Here is a 22,842-nt window from a genome sequence, read left to right on the forward strand (position 1 = left end):
ACACAGTAGGGAGACAATAAGTGGCTTAGTAAAATGTACAATTAGACATCGTATTCTGCCACCAAATTATGTTTAAGAATATATGAAACATGCAGAAATATGTTAAAAATATTATATCATTTGCTCTTCAGCACACTCCAGCTGGGCTGTGATGCTCTCCACTCCACGGAGCTCCATTCCGACCACCATCTTGCCAAACCCAGTGGTTAATCCTCTGACAATCTCACTCAGTAGCACCTGACAGCAGGGGCCACTCCTCTCCAAAGCACTTTCTCCTCCAGACTCTCCTGCTTTTACCAGGTTGCCTATTCTTTCCTCAACCTCCTTCTCTTCTGGAACTTTATCTCTGAGAGCACCCTAGGGCTGAGTCTTGGGTCCTCTCCTCAGCGCTATGGACTCTTCCCCGGGGGGGTCTTAGTCCTATAGCTTTAAATAATATCCATAATAACTCCCAAGCCATACTCCCACCAGAACTTTTTATTCCTCAGAAGTATCCAGGCCAGTGCCCAGCACATAGTAGGTATTCAAATATTTGTTAAACGAATGAATTTTATGAAAAAAGAGCAGCATGCAAAATTTTCTATTCAATGTGATCATAATCAGGTAAAAATAAGATAAAATACCCAAACATAGTGAAACAACCAGAAGAAAATATATCAAAACGTAATCGCCTCTTATACATGCTCTATCCCACAGCATTCGGCACACACCAATCACTAAGACTCTCATCTAAAATATCCAGGTACCATTCACTGCACTTATCATGCTACTGTACCACTCATTTCACATTGGGGTAAAGATCTGATAAACATTAGACTGGTCAATAGATAACCAACAAGGACCTACTGTATAGCACAAGGAACTACACTCAGTATTCTGTAATAACCTATAAGGGAAAAGAACCTGAAAAGGAATATGTGTACATATAACTGAATCACTGTGCTGTACACCTGAAACCAACACGATACTGTAAATCAACTATACTTTAATAAAAATAAATAATTAATTTAAAAAATTAGACTGATCAACAGATGAATGGATAAACAATATAAGGTCTATCTATACAATTAAATATTATTCAGCCATGCAGAGAAATAATGATACATGCTACAACAAAGATTAACTCTGACAATTTTTGCTAAGTGAAAAAAAGCCAGACACACAAAAAATGTATGATTCCATTCATATGAAATGTTCTGAAGCGGCAAATCCACAGAGACAGAAGGCAGATTGAGTGGTTGCCGGGGGCTGGGGGAGGGGGGAGTGGAGTGACTGCTCAATGGGTGTGGGGTTTCTGTTTGGGGTGATGAAAGGTTCTGGGGCTAGACAGTGGTGAGGGCTGCACACCATTGTGAATGTACTTAATGCCATTGAGTTGCACGCTTTAAAAGGGTTAAAATGGCAAATTTTATGTAATATGTATTTTATCACAATAAAAAAATTATACTAAGAATCTTTAAAACTCTTGGGAGCTAAATGTCTTAATCCAAAGGTTAAAATTCCTCTACTCCTTAAAAGATAGAGCAAAAATATGGCATTTCCTCAAAGAATACCAAAAGTGTGCTGTTTGGAGGTACTTCTGTATCACAGTAAGAGCAGTTTATGGTACAATCCAAAGGTAACATATAAAGCAGTCAGCTAAAAATGGAATTGAGGAATGCTCATCTTTTTTTTTTTTTTTTTGCAGTACACGGGACTCTCACTGCTGTGGCCTCTCTTGTTGTGGAGCACAGGCTCCCGACGCGCAGGCTCAGTGGCCATAGATCACGGGCCCAGCCGCCCCGCGGCATGTGGGATCTTCCCAGACCGGGGCACGAACCCGTGTCCCCTGCATCGGCAGGCGGACTCTCAACCACTGCGCCACCAGGGAAGCCTGAGGAATGCTCATCTTAATGTGTGTCAACACCAGAGACATACATCAAAGCAAACAGAGAATTGGGGCTAAAATAGCTAATAGGCAAAAATTTGAGGTTGCAAATTGTCAGATAAGGCAAAATTAATTTTGTGAATGTATGAAAATCTGGCAGAACAACAGGGCTATGTAGAAAAATCAGTGGAAAGGGGATTAAGGTAGAAATGCCCAAAATAGAAGAGTAGGTTAAGAGAATTAGTGAAGACAGGATCGAGTTAGTGAGAGGGAAAAAAAGGCCAAGGCACCAAAGGTATTTAAACAGTCATCTCAGATTTTTCAAGAATGAGTAAAAGAGGATGCTAGCAGGTTTTAGGAATGAAAAGTTCCATAGTGGAGGTACTAAGCACACTTTGTCAAAGACTGAGTAGACACAGAGAATGCTGCTGAAAGGGGAATAATGTGATCATGATGGTAAGAAGAAGACATACTTCTAAAAAGGTGCGATGATATAATTTATCATCCAAACAGAGACTCTGGACACTGAAAGGGGCATAATTAATAATTCTGCCCGGACAACAGGAGTAAAATCAGGACTGTTCCAGGCAAACCAGGGAGCAGTCACCCCACTTGCAGGCAACTTCAAAGGAGATTTTAAGGACTGCTTAAAATAGTGGTTCTTCACTCAATCAGAACAAATACCCACTTTTTATAACATGTATTTAGCAATGTCCCCTGTGCCATGTTGAATCAATATTGGCCGCTAACCATCCGTATATATAATTTCAAAAAGAAAACAAATGTAAAGCCCTGACTGAAATGTTAAGGAGAAACAAAAGGAAAGGGAAGTATAGTAATGTTTATTTCAATATGGAATTTCAATATTTCGATAGTGTACATCAATAGATGTTCAAGCATGTCTATTTCAATGTAAATGCCCAAGCACTTTAGAAGACATAATGAAATAGATGCCTGCACTGACTCATATGCATGTTTGGATCTGAAGGTGAATGATCAAAAAACACACTGTACAAGTAGTCACGGAAATGAAGGAACACAGGTATACAGGTGGACGCTAGAATAAAAAGTAGTGTTAGCAATGTTATATGTCAATTATATCTCAATAAAGAGAAAAAAAGAAAAAATTAGTAAAGAGTCGTGTTAGGATAAATAACAGAGAAGACATTATATAACAAAGAAAGAATGAAACCTTAAAAGAAGATAACACAGCAAGACAAGTTACAGACCCCTGAAGTAGAGAAAATGGGGGAAAAAATGACTATAAGTGTGGTGTCAAAACAATTTTCTGCTGTATGACATGGGATCCTTGAGACCTCATCTGTACTAAAACACTGATTCGGTCCCTATTATGCATAAGGCATTGGTTAGAGCTTCAGCAAGTAGACTGATGTGTGTAATAAAAGCTAGCATAAAACTTGAGCCTTAAGAGAAAAGCAAAGTGCTTCAAAGATGGGGGAGGGGACACCCCAGAGCAGGGCCTATTGAAGATCTTGAGTTTCAGTTTAAAGGTGGATCATTGGAGGATTCGAAGGGAGGGAATGATAAAATCCCATCTGAATTCTTTGAAAGATATTTTCAGCAGCAATGCGGAGATTAGAGTGGGGTATGGGTAGAACTGGGGAGACCATTTGGAAATCTGTGCAACAGGACGGAGTGGATAGGACCACGATGGTGGCAGTGGGGACAAATGAGAACTGGCACAGCAGGATCTGGTGACTGACCAGGGAAGCGGAGGGAGGGAGCACTTGAGGATGACGAGGTGGCTGGGCTGCCCTGCTTCCAAAGGAGGTTTGGGTTATCACCTGTCAAGGTTTCAGCTGTGTCTTCCAGAGGGCGCTAAAGTCCTAACCATAAATGTTAATGCACCTCGGCCAGGGGTTGCCTGTCATTGTGTAAATGGGGGCCTCACCCTATATAAACAGTTCACTCTACAGCCTCCACTCAGGCAGGGAGCTCTGGAGGTCACTGCCACAGTCCACGTTCACTGGAATGTACACATGTACATTATTCTTACACTATGACACTCAATAACAAATACAGTTGACCCTTGAAGAACACGGTGGTTAGGGATGCCAACCCCGTGCAGTGGAAAATCCACGTACTCTATCTCTGCCTCAAAAATGAAGGAATTCATACATGGCTCACCCAAGGGCAGGAAGCTGAAGCTGTTCTGCAGAATCAGGACTCAAACCCTAGTTCTTTTGATTCTGCATATTGTGATCTCTAATTGAACACAAACTTCCTCCCACACTAAGTTAATTTAAATATCTGTAAAATGAAAATACAGGTACTCTATTTATTGAAAAAAAATCCATATATAAGTGGACTCATGCAGTTCAAAACTGTTATTCAAAGGTCAACCATACATCCTTGCGTAGAGGCTAAGGAGGTTATCCCAGGGCGCCTAGTAGACATTTCAGGAGTTCTATTTGGGTCCCCAGGAAACTGATGCACTAAAGAACCAGTTCTTCCTCAGGGGGTTGAAATAAAATATCCACCACTTAGAAGACAAATTACTTCCTGGTCACTGATGGATAAGGTAGTCATATATCCTACCCAATGAGTTCAAAGGAGTAGTGACACGAAGTTTTGTTTTGGAGGGGGGCATAGTTGAATAAATTGTGGCCAGCGATCTCTCAATTGTCTTACATAAGTGCTCTGAAGAGGAATTTAGCTCCTCTGCAGAGACAAAATAGCTGTTTTCCTTAGAGTCTTCTTTCTGAGGCCAAGGAGCACAGGCATGCCAGCTCACTTCTCAAGAGTCACTTTCCACTGTGATTCCCTCCCGAAACACCAAGCCAAGTAGCAGGTATTCCCTTCAGTACTTAAGTCATAAAGACTGATCTTGTGTCAATTTATCAGGAAGGAAACCAAGAGAAATTTACCTCTGGTTTGAGCCGCTCCCCGCTTGTGGGTCTGATGTGGTAGGAGTCATCTGGCTGTGGCTACTGTACAGGTGTCTGATCAGAAGCCACCCAGTGAGCAAGTGCAGCATAGGGGAAGGTTATTTTAAGCATGGTTCTGGAGAAAGTCATTGTACTAATAAGCAACCCATTTTTGTTGGGGATCATGCAGAGTGATGGTGTATCAAAGACTAATGGAACACATGAAAAATCTGTGATCGTAATCCTTGTAGTAAACCCATGTGTTCAGAAAAATAAAGGTAAAGTTAAAAAGATTCATGAAGCAAAGCAAGCACATAGTAGGTCTGTCCCTCAAGCTGTGGCTAAGAGCAGCAGTTCATCTGGAGAGCTACATGCCGTAGGAAAATGGAAAAGCAACAATTCAGGGCAGAATCGTCCACTCATACTCTGGAACGGATATGACTCTAAAAACCGCCTCGCCTCGTGCTCCAGACCTCCCACAGGCTCCTCCCAATCTGTCCTTCAGCTTTATTTCCCACTACTCTCTGCTCCTGCCCGTCTACTCACCCCACCCTCCACCCCAGGCCCTAACTCTTAACCACTTTCCTCTCATCCCCAGCATCAGAATCATAATCTGCCATCCCAATCTCACTCGCTCTGTCCGGGCTAGCCAAGCCCCGCCTCCTCCAAGAAGATACCGCAGACCATTTCAGCCTCCAGATGTCTCGTCCTCCTCTACGTTTACAGAGCGGAAGCGCCAATCATTTGGCAAACAAACCTGTGCTGCCTTGGGGTTGTGCTTTTACTTAGCTTTCAATGTGTCTACGTCTTAGCTGACCAACCAGGTTCTTGCAGAAAGGACCTGACAAAGCATTCATCTCCCACACGGCACCGCACAAAGCCAGCACTTCCTAAATGCAGCCTGATGTTGTTGCTTAATTGCAACATAACAATGAAATATGAGGTCAAGAAAGTCTCTTGAGAGCAATAACCAAGTCTTGCTGCTCTTAGATCCCAGCACAAAGTTAGCACATGCAATGAGGTCTGATGAATGAAGAAGAGGCTAGAACTACAAGCAACTGGGAAAGGTCTGGGGGTGGAGATGGGAGAAATGGGTAGAGGAGTTAGAGATGGGAAGAAAAGATGGCAGCTGGGCCAGCCAGGGGTACTGGCGTGTATTTTGGAGGGAAAAAGAGGCAAAGTGAAACTGGAAGGTGAAAACAAAAGAGGGAAGGGAGAAGGAGATTTGGAAGGCATGCTTCCAGAACAGAATGGGACCAAGTCATTTGTCATCTAACTCTTCCGTGTAGCAAATAAGTGAGGCAGTCTTGACACACAACTGTTTCACGGCAAAGAGACTGGAGGGGCAAAAAGAATCATCTTTATCTCTACCATATTTATATTTTTCCCATTGATGAGACAGAAAAGGACAAGAACTCAGAACATTTTAATATTCTGACTGGGTAAGAAAAAAAATAGGGCATATGCCCCTACAGAAAGAAGAGTCATCAGCGAGTATAACAGACTGAAAAGAGTTTATAAAGAATACAAATGGGAAATATAATTACAGGTCTTTAAGAAGGTAGAAAATTTAGGTAAAAGAAGACAGTACAAAAGAAGAGAACAACAAAACAAAAGGAGAATCACGAAAGACGTTCTTGAGGAATACAATAATTTAAAACTCAGCCATTGTAAATAGACATGGGCTCAAATATATAATGTCATCAATTCAATCCAATGTGAAAATAAAGGGATCTGAGAAGTCTGACCCTGGAAAAGGGTAGTAGCAAAAGACATGGCGCAGAAGCATTTCCTACAAATTCAAAATCACCAGAGAATGCTGGTGCCAGCAGCACCAGAATAGCTTGGCTAGCGGTCACTGAGGCCAGTCTTCTCCCTTAAATCCCATGACATGGGGTCACTCTCCTTTCTGCCGCCACATTCTAGGTGGCCTGGCACCTGGCTCTCTTTTGCTCGCATGGTCAGGGAGCACTTAATTCTATTGCAAAAGTGATATTTGTTACCTATTTATAGTCTCTCTTTCCCCATTGGAAGTAAACTCCAAGGGGGCAGACAGCCTGTCTGAATTGGGCCTGACACAGAGAGAAACAGAGTGGTGAACGAGGCAATGGATAGAGGGATGCACTCTTTGCTTGTGTGAGACATTCCAAGATGAGGGGACATGTCTTTGCTTTTCCACAGAGACAAAAGTGGCAGCCTCAGAACCTATCACCTACAGGGGAGGGAGCTGGGGGAAGAATCACCCAGGAATGGAGGTGAAGGAGGAGGAATTTGCATGAAGGATAGTGCACTTAATAGAGAAGAAAGAGTGATGGTCAAGGCTGGATCCAGAAAGGAGGGAGGAAACAGGTCTTTGACTACCCCCCACCTCCATTTATTCATTTCAAAGAAAACTCCCAAGAGGAAGGAGCCCCTGGCCGAATCTATTCCCCAGCGAACACATATTCACTATTTTTAAAGTTCTTTTTTCAGTTGTTCATTGCACTCTTAGGCGGAGTCGTTAATGGCTTGGAATTTATTTTTCAGAGACGAAAATAAACTTTATCCACTTCCTCTGAAACTATCGCTCTCCACTCTCTTGCTACTCTTCTTCCCCTAGATAAGCCCTTATTTCTCAACATCATCTTTAAAGCTTTACTCACTGCCCAGTGCACCAGACATGTTGATCATGACTAGAGTAACCATGCAATTTATTATCCAAACTGGGACTCTTTTGAAAGTCAAAGGAGGCTCTATTTATAATTACATTGGTAGAGCAGGCATGCTGGGATGAATGGTCACCCTAAGGACACTTGCTGTGACCATGGGTCTGCAAAAGGGCAACCACTTGCCCAAACGCTCACATTTGAGAATCATTTGTACTAGGAAAAATATATCACATCTGTAACTGAATCCTTCCTTGCTACTCCAAGTGTGACCTGTGGACCAGCAGCACGGGCACCCCCAGGGGCTGGTTAGAAGTGCAGACACTTGGGCCCTACTCTAGGCCTACAGAACCAGAATCTGCATTTTAACAAGATTCCCCCAGGTGATTTGGGTGCCCTTGCATTTGTATTAAACAAGCCTATAAGGTGAGTATGAGCCATCCTGAGGCCCCGATCACCTCTGGGCCTCCAGTTTGGCTTTCCCCGGGTTCCTGAGCTCATGGCCTTAAAATTAACCCTCTATTACTCAAAATGACTTAAGTGACTCTCTGGTCCCTGAAACACAAAGGATCTTCTCAAAGTCAGACCACCACGGCTCGGGTAAATCTCTCATTTCAGCCCCGCCCCTCACTCCACCCCACGGCCCTAGGTTCACTCTGTGGATGTGATTGCCCAGGACAACCTGCCACCTTGTTCCTACACGTGGGCTTCTCTTTTTTCTCCGTGTAAGCCTTGTTTATCCCTATTCAAGCTTCTAGAGCTGTGCTGTCCAGTACAGTAGGCATTCGTCACCTGTAGTTATTGAGCTCTTGAAATACGGCTGGTCTGAATTGAGATTGTTACCATGTAAAATACGCTGCAAATGTTGAAGAATGTAAAATATCTCAGAAATAATTTTTATATGTTGAAATGATAGTATCTTGGATATACTGGGTTTTATATACTGCGTTAAGTTAAAGTATTTTATTAAATTCGATTTCAACTTTAAAAAAAAATGTGGCTACTAGAAAACTTGAGATGACACGTGTGGCTCACATTATACAGTCGACCCTTTAACAATGAGGGGGTCAGGGGTGCCCACCCTCCCCGCCGCTGAAAATCCATGTACAACTTAGAGTCAGCCCTCTGCACGTTCGTCGTTCCTCTGTGTCTGCGGTTCCACACTGCAGATTGAACCAACCTCAGACTGTGTAATACTGTGGTATTTACTATTTAAAAAGATCCCCATATAAGTGAACCTGCGAGGTTCAAACTCATATAGTTCAAGGGGCAATTGTATTTCTCTGGACAGTGTGGGGCTAGAGAACAGGCTGTGGCCCCTACATTATACAGAAAGCTCCCAGAAAGCAGGCACCGCGTCTCTTCCCTGCTCTGTGACCAGTCCTCTGGAGGTAGGCGAGTGTCAGGGCTGGCTACACAAAGCCTTTCCAGGGCTCAGGCTAGGGCTGCACAAGGTCATGAATGGTCCTGTCATGAAGATGCTTGCCCTCAAGGAGGAGAGTGCATGCTTCTTGGCCCTGGTTACCAAAGGAAATCAGAGGAGAAAGCTTTCTCCTCTATTCTCCACACAAGGATTTCCCTCTGCAAGTAGTTCTCAGGATATTAATGCCACGTTTGAACATCCCAAGGTTACCATTTATTGAGTGCCTACTATTTGTCAGTGCTGCACTGATCTTTACACAACCCACGGGGCAGCCATTAGCATCAGTTTACGGAAAAGGAAATAAGGTTCGGAAAGGTTAATTTCCCCATAGTCAGAAATGAGTGGAGCTAAAATCCAAGACCGTTGGATAGCACTGCCTTCTAAACTTGACCATTAGGGGGTCAAAAGGCTCCATACATGAGTCATACTCTTAATTCCTGAAGCTCTGCTCTTTCCGAATAAGAAGCATAGCTAAGAAGCAAAGCACAGGGAGCTGGCGAGAAGCAGGAGGGCTGCTGAATTCCCTTTGCAAGGGTTGGGCTAGCCTGGCACCGTCAACAGCTTATCCACGGCATCAGAGACCAGAGTGGATCCTCCCAGGGCTATGGTCTATGGGGTAGTCCCAAACCACCCATGGGCTGAAACTGGCCTCTGATGCAGAAGCAGAAGGTATACAGGGCCATTCACATTTAAAGGTACTGCAGCCTTTAGGTCATTCTCTACCTCCTAGGGTTAGAAGGCATAAAGCATCTTCGATGATCTCAAATTGAAACCAGAGGGGAGGGCGCAGGGCTGAGAGCCTTAGCCTTCTCTCATTTGCTATAGTTCTCCTGCCTTCTTTCTTTTCCTCTGCCCTGAGCACCATGACCTAATAAAAATTTTCCTGCTTAGTTGAGACATCAGATCTAATGTCCTCACTGATGGGAACAAAAAAAAAAAAAAAGGTTTCGTACGAAACCTGGGTTTTATATAGCTCTCCTGTACTCCTAACCCACTCCCTTCCTTTACAATGGATCACAAAAAACAAGGGCTAGCCCAGGTTGTAGAGACCACTGAATTCAAACCCTTTATTCTACAGAAACAGAGATCCAGAGTTTAAAGTCGCACATTGACCGGCAAAAGTTGGGACCAGAACCCTGAACCTCTGATTCCCCGTTTCCCCAGCTCCAAATAGAAAATCAGAAAAGGGGTGTTATAGACTACATTTTTGTGTCCCCACCCAAATTCATATGTTGGAGCCCTCACCCCACACAATGTCACTGTATTTGACGACAGGGCCTGTGAGGAGGTGACAAAGGTTCAGTGAGGTCCTAAGGGTGGGGCCCTTAGAAGAAGAAGAAGCGACACGAGAGTTCCCTCTCTCTACCATGTGAGGACACAGCAAGAAGGCGGCTCTCTGCAAGCCAGGAAAAGAGCCTTCACCAGAAACCAAATCCTGCTGGACTGATCTTGAACGTCCAGCTTCCAGAACTGTGAGAAAATTCATCTCTGTTATTTAAGCCATGCAGTCTGTGGTATTTTGTACTGGCAGCCTGGGTTGACTAACACAAGGGGATAAAGTAATTTTTATTTGTGGGCCTCAACTCAAAGCTTGGGCATTGAAAAGTGTATATTGTAGGGGAAAGCACAGCACCAGAACTGGCCGAGACGAGGGTCATTCAGAGAGTGACCAGGGGCCACCTTCCATGTGCAATGCCCCAGCCCACAGGTACTTGAAGGCCATTAAAAGGAATGCGTCACTCAGTTAAAGAATTTGGGGAAAGTATCCAAACTATGCATATTCTATTCTGTGAAACAGCCTGTCTGTCCTTTCATGATGCAAGCGAACAAGAAAAACACTGGCCGAGGTACACCTCGCCCCCTTCTGGAACCTTCTCTGGCACACAGTGTCCCCTGAAAACCAGGTTGGGAGGATTGTTTTCTGAGAGAGGAGAAATGAGTCTGACCCTCTGGTTTATAAGCCCTTAGAAAGGCCTGGAAGGGTGGAGGGAACCTTGCCATATTTCTGAGGGTCTGACGAACCCACATGTCCTTTTAGACATCAGGGCTTTAAGCAGCAGCCAGTGGCCTGAACTGGAAATGTTCTCGCCAGTGGAGTGCCTTCAGCATGTGGGAGATACACCGGCAGCAAAAGGAACAGTTTTACTTATGGTCAAATGTTCTCCTGGAATTTTTAAAGTTAATAAACTTAACAGAATTTTATTTAAGTACAAAGGAAAAAGAAGGCAAAATAACTAATCAGTGTTAACACACTTGTATGTTTACCTCCTATACATTTTTCTGAGTTTTACAAAGTTGTTTATGATGGGCATGTACTACTTTATAATGATGATAATAAACATTGCTCATTCTCTAAACAGTTCAGTATCTAGCATGTGCCAGGAAGTTTTCCAGATGCTGGAGATAACAGCAGTAAACAAGCTAAAGTCCTTCTTCTCCTAGAGCTTCCAGTTAGAGGCGGGGCTTGGGGGAGATAATCAAAGGGGAGGCAGTGACAGTCCCAGGAGAAAAATTTCGGGTGGAGTGAGAGGATGGCGAGTCTAGGGGATGAGGTCGTCAGGGAGGGTTCTCTAAGGAGGGGACGTCTGAGCAGAGACCTGAAGGAAGTGAGGGGCCGAGTCAGGGGCCGGGCTGCGGAAAGAGCTCTTCTTTACGCAGGGAACAGCCGGGTGAAGGCCCTGAGGCTTTGCTCAAGGACAAGCAGAGGGCCAGTGTGACCACAGTGGAGCGAGCAGGGTGAGGAGTGGTAGGAGAAGGGTCTGGAGAGCCAGGCAGGAGCGGGATGCACTTTGTAAGGCCATGATGAGGAATCTGGTACCAGTCTCAGTGTGAGGGGAAGCGAGGGGAAGGCTGGAGCAGAAAGGGAGGCGATGTGTGACTAGTCTGACATTGTCCCCTCGGATGCCTCCCTTGTTCCAGGGACCACATTGCCCCCATCAGACTAACAGGTCCTGAGTTCCGGGATGGGGATGCTTTCTCTTGTGCGTCCCTCTCCCAAGAGAGGGCTGAGGCAGGAGCTGCAGGCCTTGGGGAAACTGATGGCTCATTTCTCCCCAGGGCTTTCACCTCTTGGGACTCACCTTCTACCGTCAACTCCACTGTCACCTGGCGGGCACCACTACCATTGGTGGCTTCACAGGTATACTTTCCCTTGTCCTCCTCACGGACAGCATGAATCACAAGGCTGAAAGTCCCCCGGGTACCACAGTCCAGCAGGAAGCGGCCCCCACCGGCAATGGGTTGCCCATTTCTGTGCCATGTCACTTGGGGCTCTGGGTAACCCCGGACCTTCAAGGAAAAGAAGAAAGGGTGAGAGCTTGTACATAAAGAGTACTTCCTATGTGGCAGGTATTGTTCTGGGTGCTTTACATGTATTAACTCTTTTAATCCTCGTAACATCCCCTGCAACAAATACTATTTTCATCTCCATTTTGGAGACGAGGAGATTGAGACGCAGGGTTTTGGTAGATTTCTCGAGGTCTTGAAGGTAGCAAGTGGCCGAGTCAGGCATCCTGGCTCCACAGCCCACCACACAAGTGTCTCTCAAGCCTGGATGCATGACTAGAATCACCAGGGGGAGATTTAAAGCAATACTAGTGCCCAGGTCCGACCTTGGACCAATTAAATCAGAATCCCAGTGTGTGGGGACTGAGCATGGGGATTCTAGAGCAGTGCTTCCTACTCTAACACGAATCACTTGTTAAAAATGCCGATTCTGCTTCTATAGGTTTGGGGCAGGCCTGAGATTCTGCAGTTCAGACAAGCTCTCAGATGATGCTGAGGCTGCTGGTCCCTAGAACTCACCTTGGGTAGCAAGGTTCTAGATCTGAGCTGCCCAGTAATGGCAGCCACTAGCCACACGTGGCAGCTGAGCGCTTGAAACGTGGCGGATCCTGAGTTGCACTGTAACTGCACTGTGAATGTAAATTATACGTGGGGTTTTGAAGAGTTAGTATGAAAAGAGAATGTGAACTACCTCGATAATTTAAAAATACTGATTACATATTGAAAAGATAGTCATTTTGATATACCGGGTTAAATAAAATATATTGTTAAAACTAATTTCACTTGTTTCTCTTTACTTTTTTAATGTGGCTACTAGGAAAGGTACAGCTACATACATGCCTTGCGTGATGTTTCTATCAGGCGGTGCTGCCCTAGACCACTCTTTCTCTACAAATAGTTAGCAGCTAACATCTGTTGAGCGCTAAGTGTTAAGCACTTTTCTAAATACTTGGCATATCTGAGCCTCACAGCAACTTGTTCAGAGAGAAGATACTTTCCCAAAGAGGGGAAAATGCAGAGAGAGACAAATTCCAGGAAATCACCTTGTGTTTCAGAGAAAGTTCCCCAAGGGCGCTGAAACCCCTGAAACTCAACAAGTCCTTTGGAATGGACTCATCTTCGGAGGAGCAGGGCTCAGACTGGCCCGTCAGTGCACAGCCTGGGACCTGAACTGGGGGATTTTAGCACTGGAAATGCACAGAAGACATCACAGAAACCTCCTGAGAGAGAAATTGCTGGCGTTACAAACAGGTTGTAACAGTAGCTTTTATCCACGGATCCACTCCAAGACAAGAGAGCAGAGATACAGATGAAGCCAACCCAAAATTCCCTGGATGACCCCAAATTACATTTACAAAGAAAGCCTTCAGTGACCCACAGCAATACTCCTCCTATACGCCCCAGCAAGGTCAGAGAGGAGGTTTTATCAGCACGTGGGAGAAAGGGGAGGGGAGGTGGCTGTGCCGTCACGCCTGGCCATTGCAGCCTCACCAAGCACGTACCCTATCTCAGGGTGATGCTGTTGAAGGGGACTACGTGCATATTATAATGCCTATTATAATATGAAACAAAGTGTCAACAGCGATTGCCTCTAGGTCTCTCTTTTCCTTTTACTTAACTGTCATTTTCTGATATTCCTGCAAATAACACCCCTGACCTTTGTAAAACAGAAAAAAAATTAAATGAAAATATGTGTTCCTTTTATATTCGTGTGCCTGTATAATGAATGTATACCACAACCATTCATTAATCTGTGGAGCCCCTCAGGGTACTTAAATCTAGAAATGGAAATAAAAGTGGTACACAAAAAACATTATGCATGTTTGAAGGCAGCAAATGCCACATGTCTGTATAAAACACATCACCTTGTGGCACTATCTTGGCACAAAGGTTCATGCCAAGGAATATCAGAAAATCACTGTGTTAAAGCATTCTTTTTCTCTGTGAAAGCATATTTTCAGGAAACAAGTAAGGAAAGAAACTCTTTCCTACAGAAGGAAGCCCCTTGGGAGTCTGGTCCTATAGTGAATCTGCGAATCATCATCTTCTCCTCCATCCTGTCAGGCAGAGCCAGCCTCACCTCCAGATGATCAGGTGGCCTTCTGTTAGCGTCAGAGAAAGGCAGTGCAGAACCCTGGGACTGGGAGGAGATGAATCATTAACTTCACCAAAGGCGTCCTTAGCATTCCACGAGCAAGTACTCTGGCCCCCTGCAGCGGTGTCAACTCTGTGGCCACCAGGGCCTGAGGCGTCAATGTTTAACTGGGGACATTACAAGTGCTCCAGACCTCAGGGACACAGATCCCTCTTTCCCTTTCCATTTTCCTCTCATTTTCAATTTTTATTTATTTAATTTATCCTGGTTGCACCAGGTCTCAGTTGTGGCATGTGTGCTCCTTAGTTGCAGCATGCATGTGAGATCTAGTTCCCTGCCCAGGGATCGAACCCAAGTCCCCTGTGTTGGAGGGTGGGTTCTTAACCACTGCACCACCAGGGAAGTCCCTCTCATTTTCTACATACATATACATTCCCCTCCACCCCACACCAACAGATCCACCTTTGCAACACCCTTCTATATTAAAATATCCAGGGATTTTTAAACATGCTGAAATTGGTACCACTTAGAAAGCTGTGGTTTGCAATGGACTTTTGTACACCCTGCATCTGAAGCAAAGGCAGGAATTTCTATGACCTTTTTCCGCTCCAAGGTCTGAATGATTTTCAGCTCCAATTCTTATCCTCTCAATAATGAAAAACTTGTTCAACCACTACCTAACGTTACCTAAAAATTACTCAACTTCAAGTAAACTCATTTTTATTGCCGGCCCACTATCCTGGGCTCCTGGGTGGGGAAAGAAGAGAAGCCTGGACTCACACCCGTGGTTGTGTGACAGCAGCCCTGCCCTCCCTGGACGCCTTATCTGCCTTCACCAGGGGCCTTCCACCAAGAAGCCACAGATGGGGGATTTCTTACAGCCCAGTCTAAGACCACAGTAAAAACCCAGTGATACTTTAGTTTTCAGAGGTCTTCCACATATAGAATCTTACTTGATTCTTGCAACACTACAAGGGAGGTGTCTTGGGTTGGGTTCCCAGGAAGCAGAACCTGAGATAGGGATTCAGGAACCCAGGTCTTAGTCAACAATCAGAGCAGCTGGGAATGGGTGTAGCAGCCTGGTGCAGGGGATCTGAGTGGGGTACCAGAAGTGTCTGTGACAGCATGCAAGGCCAATCATATTATTAAGCCCAGAGAGCAAAGGAAAGAGGCCTGGAGAAGTGGATGATTTGCCAGCAGTAAAGTGGCAGATCTGGGACCACAATTTTGGTCTCCAAGTTGAGTGGCTCTCTCTCTGTGCTTCACTGTAAATTCATTTTTTTGGTGACATAAATATTATAGAATCCAAAGCATTAATAAGGGTCTATCTCTAATAGACCCTAAGCCTCCTCTAGGCTACAGCAATATCTGCTCCCCACTTTGGGAGAAAGCCAAAGAACTCACAAAAGTCATGGCCATCCCATAAGCAAGTCTTGGGCTGTTTCCCTGGAGTAACAGGAGGACAGTGCTATAGACTGAATGTGTCTCTCCAAAGTTCATGTCGAAATCCTAACCCTTAATGTGATTATATCAGGAGATGGGGACTTTGGGGTGATTAGGTCAGAAGGGTGGAACCCTCATGAATGGGATTAGTGCCCTTACAAAAGAGATCCCAGAGAGTTCCCTCACCCCTTCTACCGTGTGAGGACAGAGTGAGAAGCTGGCCAGCTATGAACCAGGAACCGGACCTCTCCAGACACTGAATCTGCTGGTGCTTTGATTTTGGACTTCCCAGCCTCCAAACATGTGAGAAATAAATTTCTGTTGTTGAAACCACCCCACCTGTGGTATTTCTGTTATAGCAGAAATACCCCAGTGGTCTAAGATAGACAGGGATGGGTGCCATGCACATGCCCAAGACATGCCTAGGGAAGTCAGTGTGGAACAGAGAAGACAGTGTAAGAGCCAGGCCTGAGTCCTGGGTCTGACTTGTCTTCCTAGCCTCTTCAGGTTGTAATTCCTTCCTTTCATGGAAGAGAAAACAGCTCTTGATAGCTCAGGCTCCTTCCATTCCTGAAATAGTCTGGATCTAAATAGTGACCCACTTAGCTTCTGGGGGAAGATTCTTTCCTCTCCCTCCAGTCTACCCTGGGCCCCAGCCCACAGCCTTAATACTCTCTAATCCTCCATAAGGGAAAATCAAGTGACCACAAGGAAGAAGGCTTGTGAACATGAGTGGGCAGCCCTGACTTGTCACCATAATGAGTTTTTGGAAATGGCCCCAAAGAGGGTCATTCTAAGGAGAATCATATTTTTGCCACAGTAAACCACATTTAATTGGAGGTTGTGTTCTTGAACAAAAGCCTGGGATCAAGTAAATCAAGGGCATAGCTGACAATCTGTCATACAAATAAAGATATAGTAACCATAACCCCTATAATAATTTAAAATAGTAAAATTGTGCTCCAGTGCCATAAAATGTCCCCAGCGACTTTACGGCCTCAAAAGGCCCTTAAAGGAATGGGGGCTCATTCTGTGTGTGTTGGATGGTGAGGCGAAAGCTGGGCTGCAGGCGGGCAGCTGCTCACTGCCATGTCACACCAGCTGGCCGTGCTGGAGAGCTTTTCCAGAACCTGGTGCTGTCTCAGGATCTACTTAATGATTGAAAGTGAAACATTCTTAAGGGTACTGTCTCTTCATTTTTCTCTGATGTGTGTGAAGGGCTTGCAGTTAATTCCAGTTTGCCCAGGACAGGCTACCAGAGCATAAGCCCAGAACAAGGCCAGGTTCTCTGGCCTTCACAACCCCTACAAGACTCAGAGCAACACATCTGCCTTCTCAGCTCGGTGAGTGGTAGAAAGGGGGTGATTTTGCTGTTTTTGATGCTCTCCTGCACGTCTTTTGTTCCCGGGTGGGCCTGTCCCTGTTTGCACAATGCGAGCCCACACAGCTGCAGTGCAGAGCTGGGCAGGACATGAAACTGAGACTCTGCCCACAATGGGGACGGAGGGAGACCAAAACGAGTGAAGCCAGGATTACCCTAAGGCCAGGGTGAAAGGAGACGGCCCGGCAGGACGCTGGGGAGTTGGGAAGATACACAAAGAAGACGTGAGCAGTGAGCTGAGAAGTCCTTGGGGCTGGGAACAATAGATGGAGGGGTTGTCAATAAGTATTTCTTTGAAACCTGTTGAGTAACTGAATCGACGATGGGAAAGGCTGAGCCTGAAGAATGGGAAATTAAGGAAACCTGCTGGACAGATGCCCCACCTCACCCCGCCGCAGGCTGGACAAGCTGATTCTGCAACACAACTGTCTCCGTGCTTCCTATGATTGCCGGCCTGTCTGTAGCACATCACTCTGAACCTCTTCCCCTGTTTCAAGGCAGCTTCTTCTATAATAAAGAAATTCTCCTATGATAAATGACTAGAACAGGGCTGGTGATTTAAAAAGTGAAGAATAATGGGAAGTTAATCAGTGATGCTGAGGAATGCGTGGAAGAATTCTCTGTCCCATCTCCAAGTATAAGCTCACCCAGATAATAAATGGACATGGAGGCACAGAAAGGAGAATTAAAACATTAACACCCCCAGCAAATCAGACCACAGAAAATGCCTATGAAACTTACATCATGGGTGTATTATGAGAGTGGAGAGTGAAGGGTCAGCCATGGGCATGGCATGACTGAGCTTAGCGGCCTGGGTCTGTGTCAGCAACTGGCACACGGCCCATTGGACAGGCGGAACTTAATGAAGGCTTTGAATAATCCTGTTAACCAACAGTCAAAGCCTTAAGTGAACCCACAGAACCCATCAGGAAGAGATCATACCAGCTAAAAACAGCAACTAGTGAGAGGCTTAAACTGCTGGATGCTCCCTGCCCTTAAGTTCAAGTTGTGAAACAGCGAGGACCAAAGCAGTTCCACGAAACACAAAAGCAGAATGCAGAGCATCAGTCCTCAAACTGGCCCAGAGAATGCCACCTGGGCCATCAGGGAAAGATGCTCCAGGTCTCTATCTGTGATCAGCCACTCTTACTTTCTTTTCTTTTCTTTATTTTTAACATTCTTTATCATATTCTTTTCCATTATGGTTTATTATAGGATATTGAATACAGTTCCCTGTGCTATACAGTAGGACCTTGTTGTTTATCCATTCTATATATAACAGTTTTTATCTGCTAATCCCAAACTCCCAATCCATCCCTCCCCCACCCCTCCTTCCACTTGGCAGCTACAAGTCTGTTCTCTAATGTCTGTGAGTCTGTTTCTGTTTCCCAGATAAGTTTGTTTGTGTCATATTTTAGATTCCACATATAAGCGATAGCATATGGTATTTGTCTTTCTCTTTCTGACTTACTTCTCTTAGTATGATAACTTCTAGGTCCACCCGTGTAGATGCAAATGGCATTATTTCATTCTTTTTATGGCTGAGTAATATTCCGTTGTGCATATGTACCACATCTTCTTTATTCATTCATCTGTCCATGGACATTTAGGTTGTCTCCATGTCTTGGGTATTTTAAATAATGCTGCTATGAACATTGTGGTGCATGTATCTTTTCAATTAGTGTTTTGTCCAGATGTATGCCCAGGAATGGGATTGCTGGATTATATGGCAACTTGATTTTTAGTTTTTTGCACTCTCACTTTCTATGGCGTTTTCTTTTCCTCTGGCCCAAGACACAGACAACCCCATATCCCTACAGCTGCCAGACTGAGAACATCCTGTTTCTCCCACAGAGAGTACGAGACAGGCTATAGCTTGGCAGTCTTGGGTTATACCTCAGGCCCTTCTGAATGTTTCAAACAAAAAGCTTGATTTCCTTTTATCTAGCTCACCTTATCAATGCATGCACCTTTTTGATTCCCTTTCTTTTTTTAAAAAATTTATTTATTTAATTTATTTTATTTTTCATGTGTTGTATCCTTGTTGCTGTGCGGGCTTTCTCTAGTTGTGTGGTGAGCTGGGGCTACTCTTTGTTGCAGTGCGTGGGCTTCTCATTGCAGTGGCTTTTCTTGTTGTGGAGCATGGGCTCTAGGCGTGCAGGCTTCAGTAGTTGTGGCACGTGGTCTCACTAGTTGTGGCTCATGGGCTCAGTAGCTGTGGCTCACGGGCTCTAGAGCGCAGGCTCAGTAGTTGTGGCACACGGGCTTACTTACTCCACGGCATGTGGGATCTTCCCAGACCAGGACTTGAACCCATTGTCCCCTGCATTGGCAGGCAGATTCTTAGCCACTGTGCCACCAGGAAAGCCCCTGATTCCTTTTCAATGACACAAGCACCTAAAATTCTGAAGCAGTCCAACAAAGAAATAGAATTCTAAGTGTAATAGGGAAACTCTCACATTGATGTTTTCCTAGTTTTTCCAAATTCAGAGTTTTCCTATAAAAACAAGTGTTCTTCTGTTTGAACTCTAGTCCTTGTGGGATGGCTGTGGGATTCCAGCCTTACTGCAAACCTCTCTACTCAAAGCCCTGAGTTCTGGCTTTACCCCCATCATGATGGTGTCCAAGGACACGGCATCTCCAGCTGGTGAAGCTGGCCTGGGAGCTCACTCTCCAGTTTCTACTGCCAAGTTGAGATATACTCTCAGATATATTAAAATACTAATAAGAGGCGTGTGGTATCATAGAAGTTTAACACATTAGTGCTGTGGCTTGGTTTTGTTTGATTTGCTCAGGATCTCCTGCCTACCTTTCCCAGTGTAAGCTACTCCTTTGAGGCAGCAGACTCACTCCTCTACCCACCACAGGTGAGTCAGGTGGAGATGCATTAGGCAGCCGCCTCCCGGCCCAAGCGCTCAGACCTCCATGATCCACGTCAGCCAATCAGAGCCCTTCCCTGCAATTTCAACCAGAATAAAGGGAGACCAAACTGTCTCTTCACAGGGACCTCAAGCTGGGAAGATGTAAGCCTGAAGCTATCTGTCCACAGCCATATTCTCCCATCCCTGCCCCCTGTTTTCTTGCCTCCACCTAAGGGAAGGAAGCCATGTGCAAAATAAGACATCACATACACAGTGAAGAAGAAAAGAGAGGGAGGCACAGCCTGGCAGAGCTATGGCAGAGCGGGGATCCACTCAGTCATACGAGACAGTACATGTCTTTCACTCAACCCATGGAGTTGGTTTGTCCCTTGCAAACAAGAGTCCTGACTAATTCAGGAAGGTATATGGCATCTGGAATCAGACAGACCTGTGCTGGATGCTGGCTGCACCAAGCAACAGCTGCCTGACTTTGGGCAACCCTCAGTTTATACAACTGTAAGATGGGATGATATCACTATCCACTTCCATGGACAAGTTTCTGAGCAAATGAGATAGCATATGTACAACAGTATATTAACAAATTCGAAAGGTTAGATCCTCTGTCTCTCCTTTTCTTCAAAGTCAGGAATTCCTTATAATAAGTTACCTTAGAATCCATTCAGCTCCCAGCTTTAACAGCAGAAAGCTGTATTTCTGCCCTAAGAAACACCACTACTTTGTGAACTTCTGGGCTTGTTGAACCTCATCTTACACAACTCGAATTCTTATAGACAACTTTGAGGCACCACGCCCTTAATTAGATAAAAATCTAACCCTTTAAACTGAAAACACCTTCTGCCTTCGCTGAACTGGCTTATTATTTTTATTTAAAGAGCAAACCCCTTTTGAAAAGTGATCATTGATTTTATGTAACATCACAAAGCACATTTCAAAACAAATATCCACTCTACAGTTTTGTCTGCACCATCATTCCACTCCTGTAATACCACGTGCAACTCTGAGACAGAGGCCATCCCCTTGATTTCTGCCTCACTGACTTATGCAGCCCTGGAATGTCAAGGGCATGGGCAAATTTCGGGAAGGAAATAAATCTGGGGTAATAAATCTGAAGTTTCTAGCCAGTCCTGGTTGGATCTGGGGAGACAGAGACATACTTCACTGGCAGAAGAGATGGAGCACAGGGCTCCTCCCCAAATAATGCACAGCCCACTTGGCAACGGCGCACGACCCCTCACAACAGCACAGCCCAGATGCCACAAGACTCAAAAACTGGCCACAGATTGTACTGGGAAGGTCCCGGCCTATGAGGACTCTCAACGAATATGAGGCGATTCTGTTTAAAGCAAAGGTGGGCCAACGTGACCAGGGGGTCCCAACAAGCTAAGAATATCTCGGCTTGGCCCCCTTGGCTTAAACGGGCTCCCCTGGCAGCCGCTGACCACCCGCTCTGCAGGCACGTCATCGCACAAAGCCTGCATTCTGCTTGGACTCGCCCAGGTGGCAGCCTGCGAGGGAGGTGGGGGAGCAGGTGGGGCTTTGGCAGCAGGACCTTGCGGGCTGCCTGCATCCGTATGGCCAGGAGGGGGTCTCTGTGATGCTGTCAGAAAATACCTGGCACGAAGGGTAGAACGCAGCTGTGTGAGTTTGCTGCTCTATGGCAGAATGTCCTCCCCAGGCCCTGCTGCTCGAAGGTACCCTGATCTGCATAGAGAATCATGCCAGATAAGGAACTGAAAGCTGCTCCCTGGGCAACGTCAGTGTCTGACTGCCCACTGGGCTGAAAAACACAATCAAACATGCTGTCTTAAACTGTTTTCACTCTCACCAAGACAGGTACACGGTCAAAATGTACATTAAGTCATTAAAAAAAAAAAAAAAAAAGCAGGCCTCTGCTCTACCCCTCCCACCCCCAATTTCCACTTCCTTCAGGAAATCACCTTCAAGTCTTTTAGCCATTTCTTTTGGTATTTTTTTCCCTGTATTTCTAAATAACAGCCTTACACAACGACCTATTTTATTCTTTTTAATTTTAGACTTTATTTCTTAACATCTCTATATGGAATATGAGCTTTCAGCCCTCAAATCTTCCCCCACCCCCACCCCCAATAACCACATCTGAATTTTTATTAAGCCAGTGTGTTAGTGTTTGCTTCATTCTAACTTTGCTCATTGCCAAGCTACATAGTATATTACTATTACATTTTTCCTGGAGTTAATACCTGCCATACTTTTGGTTTGATTCGTTTTTTAAGAACCCAACTTCTCAAGAGAACTATAAAATTCTTCTCAGCAATGGTCAAATGCATCAGATAATGAATTCATCAGTGGCTTTTATTTTTTCTTCTTTGGAGAGAGCCCTTCTGGAATCTTCTGTCATTGTCCTCCAATCTAAACTCTATGCTGTCTAGGTCTGACACACAGTGGTCCAGGGACTTTCAGTCACCCATCCTCTTTAACCATCCACTTTGGTTAAACATGTCCCCTTCCAGTGGTTTCTTAAGGACAATTTAACCTTTCTTAAGGTTAAATTTTTAAACCTGGCATTTCCAAAAGTATCAATATTCTACTTTATACGCAACTTACAGCTTATCTAGGAAAGGAATTAGAGCAGAAAATCTCTTTCTCTTCAGAATTTTGAAGGTATTGCTTCATGGCATTTGCAGGCAATGATTCTGGCATCCAGTGTTGCTGTGAGAGGGACAACGCCAAGGCGGTCCTTCCTCTATGACCCGGTGTGTGGTGTGTGGTGTGTGGCGTGCGTGTGCATGTTTTCATTCCAAATTTTTAGAATCTTCTCTTTATCCCTGACAGTCTAGAGTTCCGTGACGATTTGCTTTGGTGTGGGTCTTAGTTCACTCGTTGTATTGGACCCTTGGTAATAGGTCTTTTCATTATTGGCAATGCATATCTTCCAATTGTGAGGAATTTTTGTG

The 22,842-nt window shown here is 44.9% G+C and overlaps 1 protein-coding gene across 4 annotated transcripts in view; it reads right to left on the reverse strand.

Moving 5' to 3' along the window:
* Positions 1–22,842, reverse strand: part of MYLK (myosin light chain kinase) — a 268,245-nt gene that overhangs the window by 120,684 nt on the left and 124,719 nt on the right. For all 4 annotated transcript variants that reach the window (XM_060010779.1, XM_060010776.1, XM_060010777.1 and 1 more), the window contains one exon: positions 11,904–12,111. In XM_060010779.1, the coding sequence (XP_059866762.1) occupies positions 11,904–12,111 (208 nt within the window). The remainder of the gene's footprint in view (positions 1–11,903; positions 12,112–22,842) is intronic.

Source organism: Delphinus delphis, chromosome 4 (genome assembly GCF_949987515.2).
Source record: "Delphinus delphis chromosome 4, mDelDel1.2, whole genome shotgun sequence".
Lineage (NCBI taxonomy): Eukaryota > Metazoa > Chordata > Mammalia > Artiodactyla > Delphinidae > Delphinus > Delphinus delphis.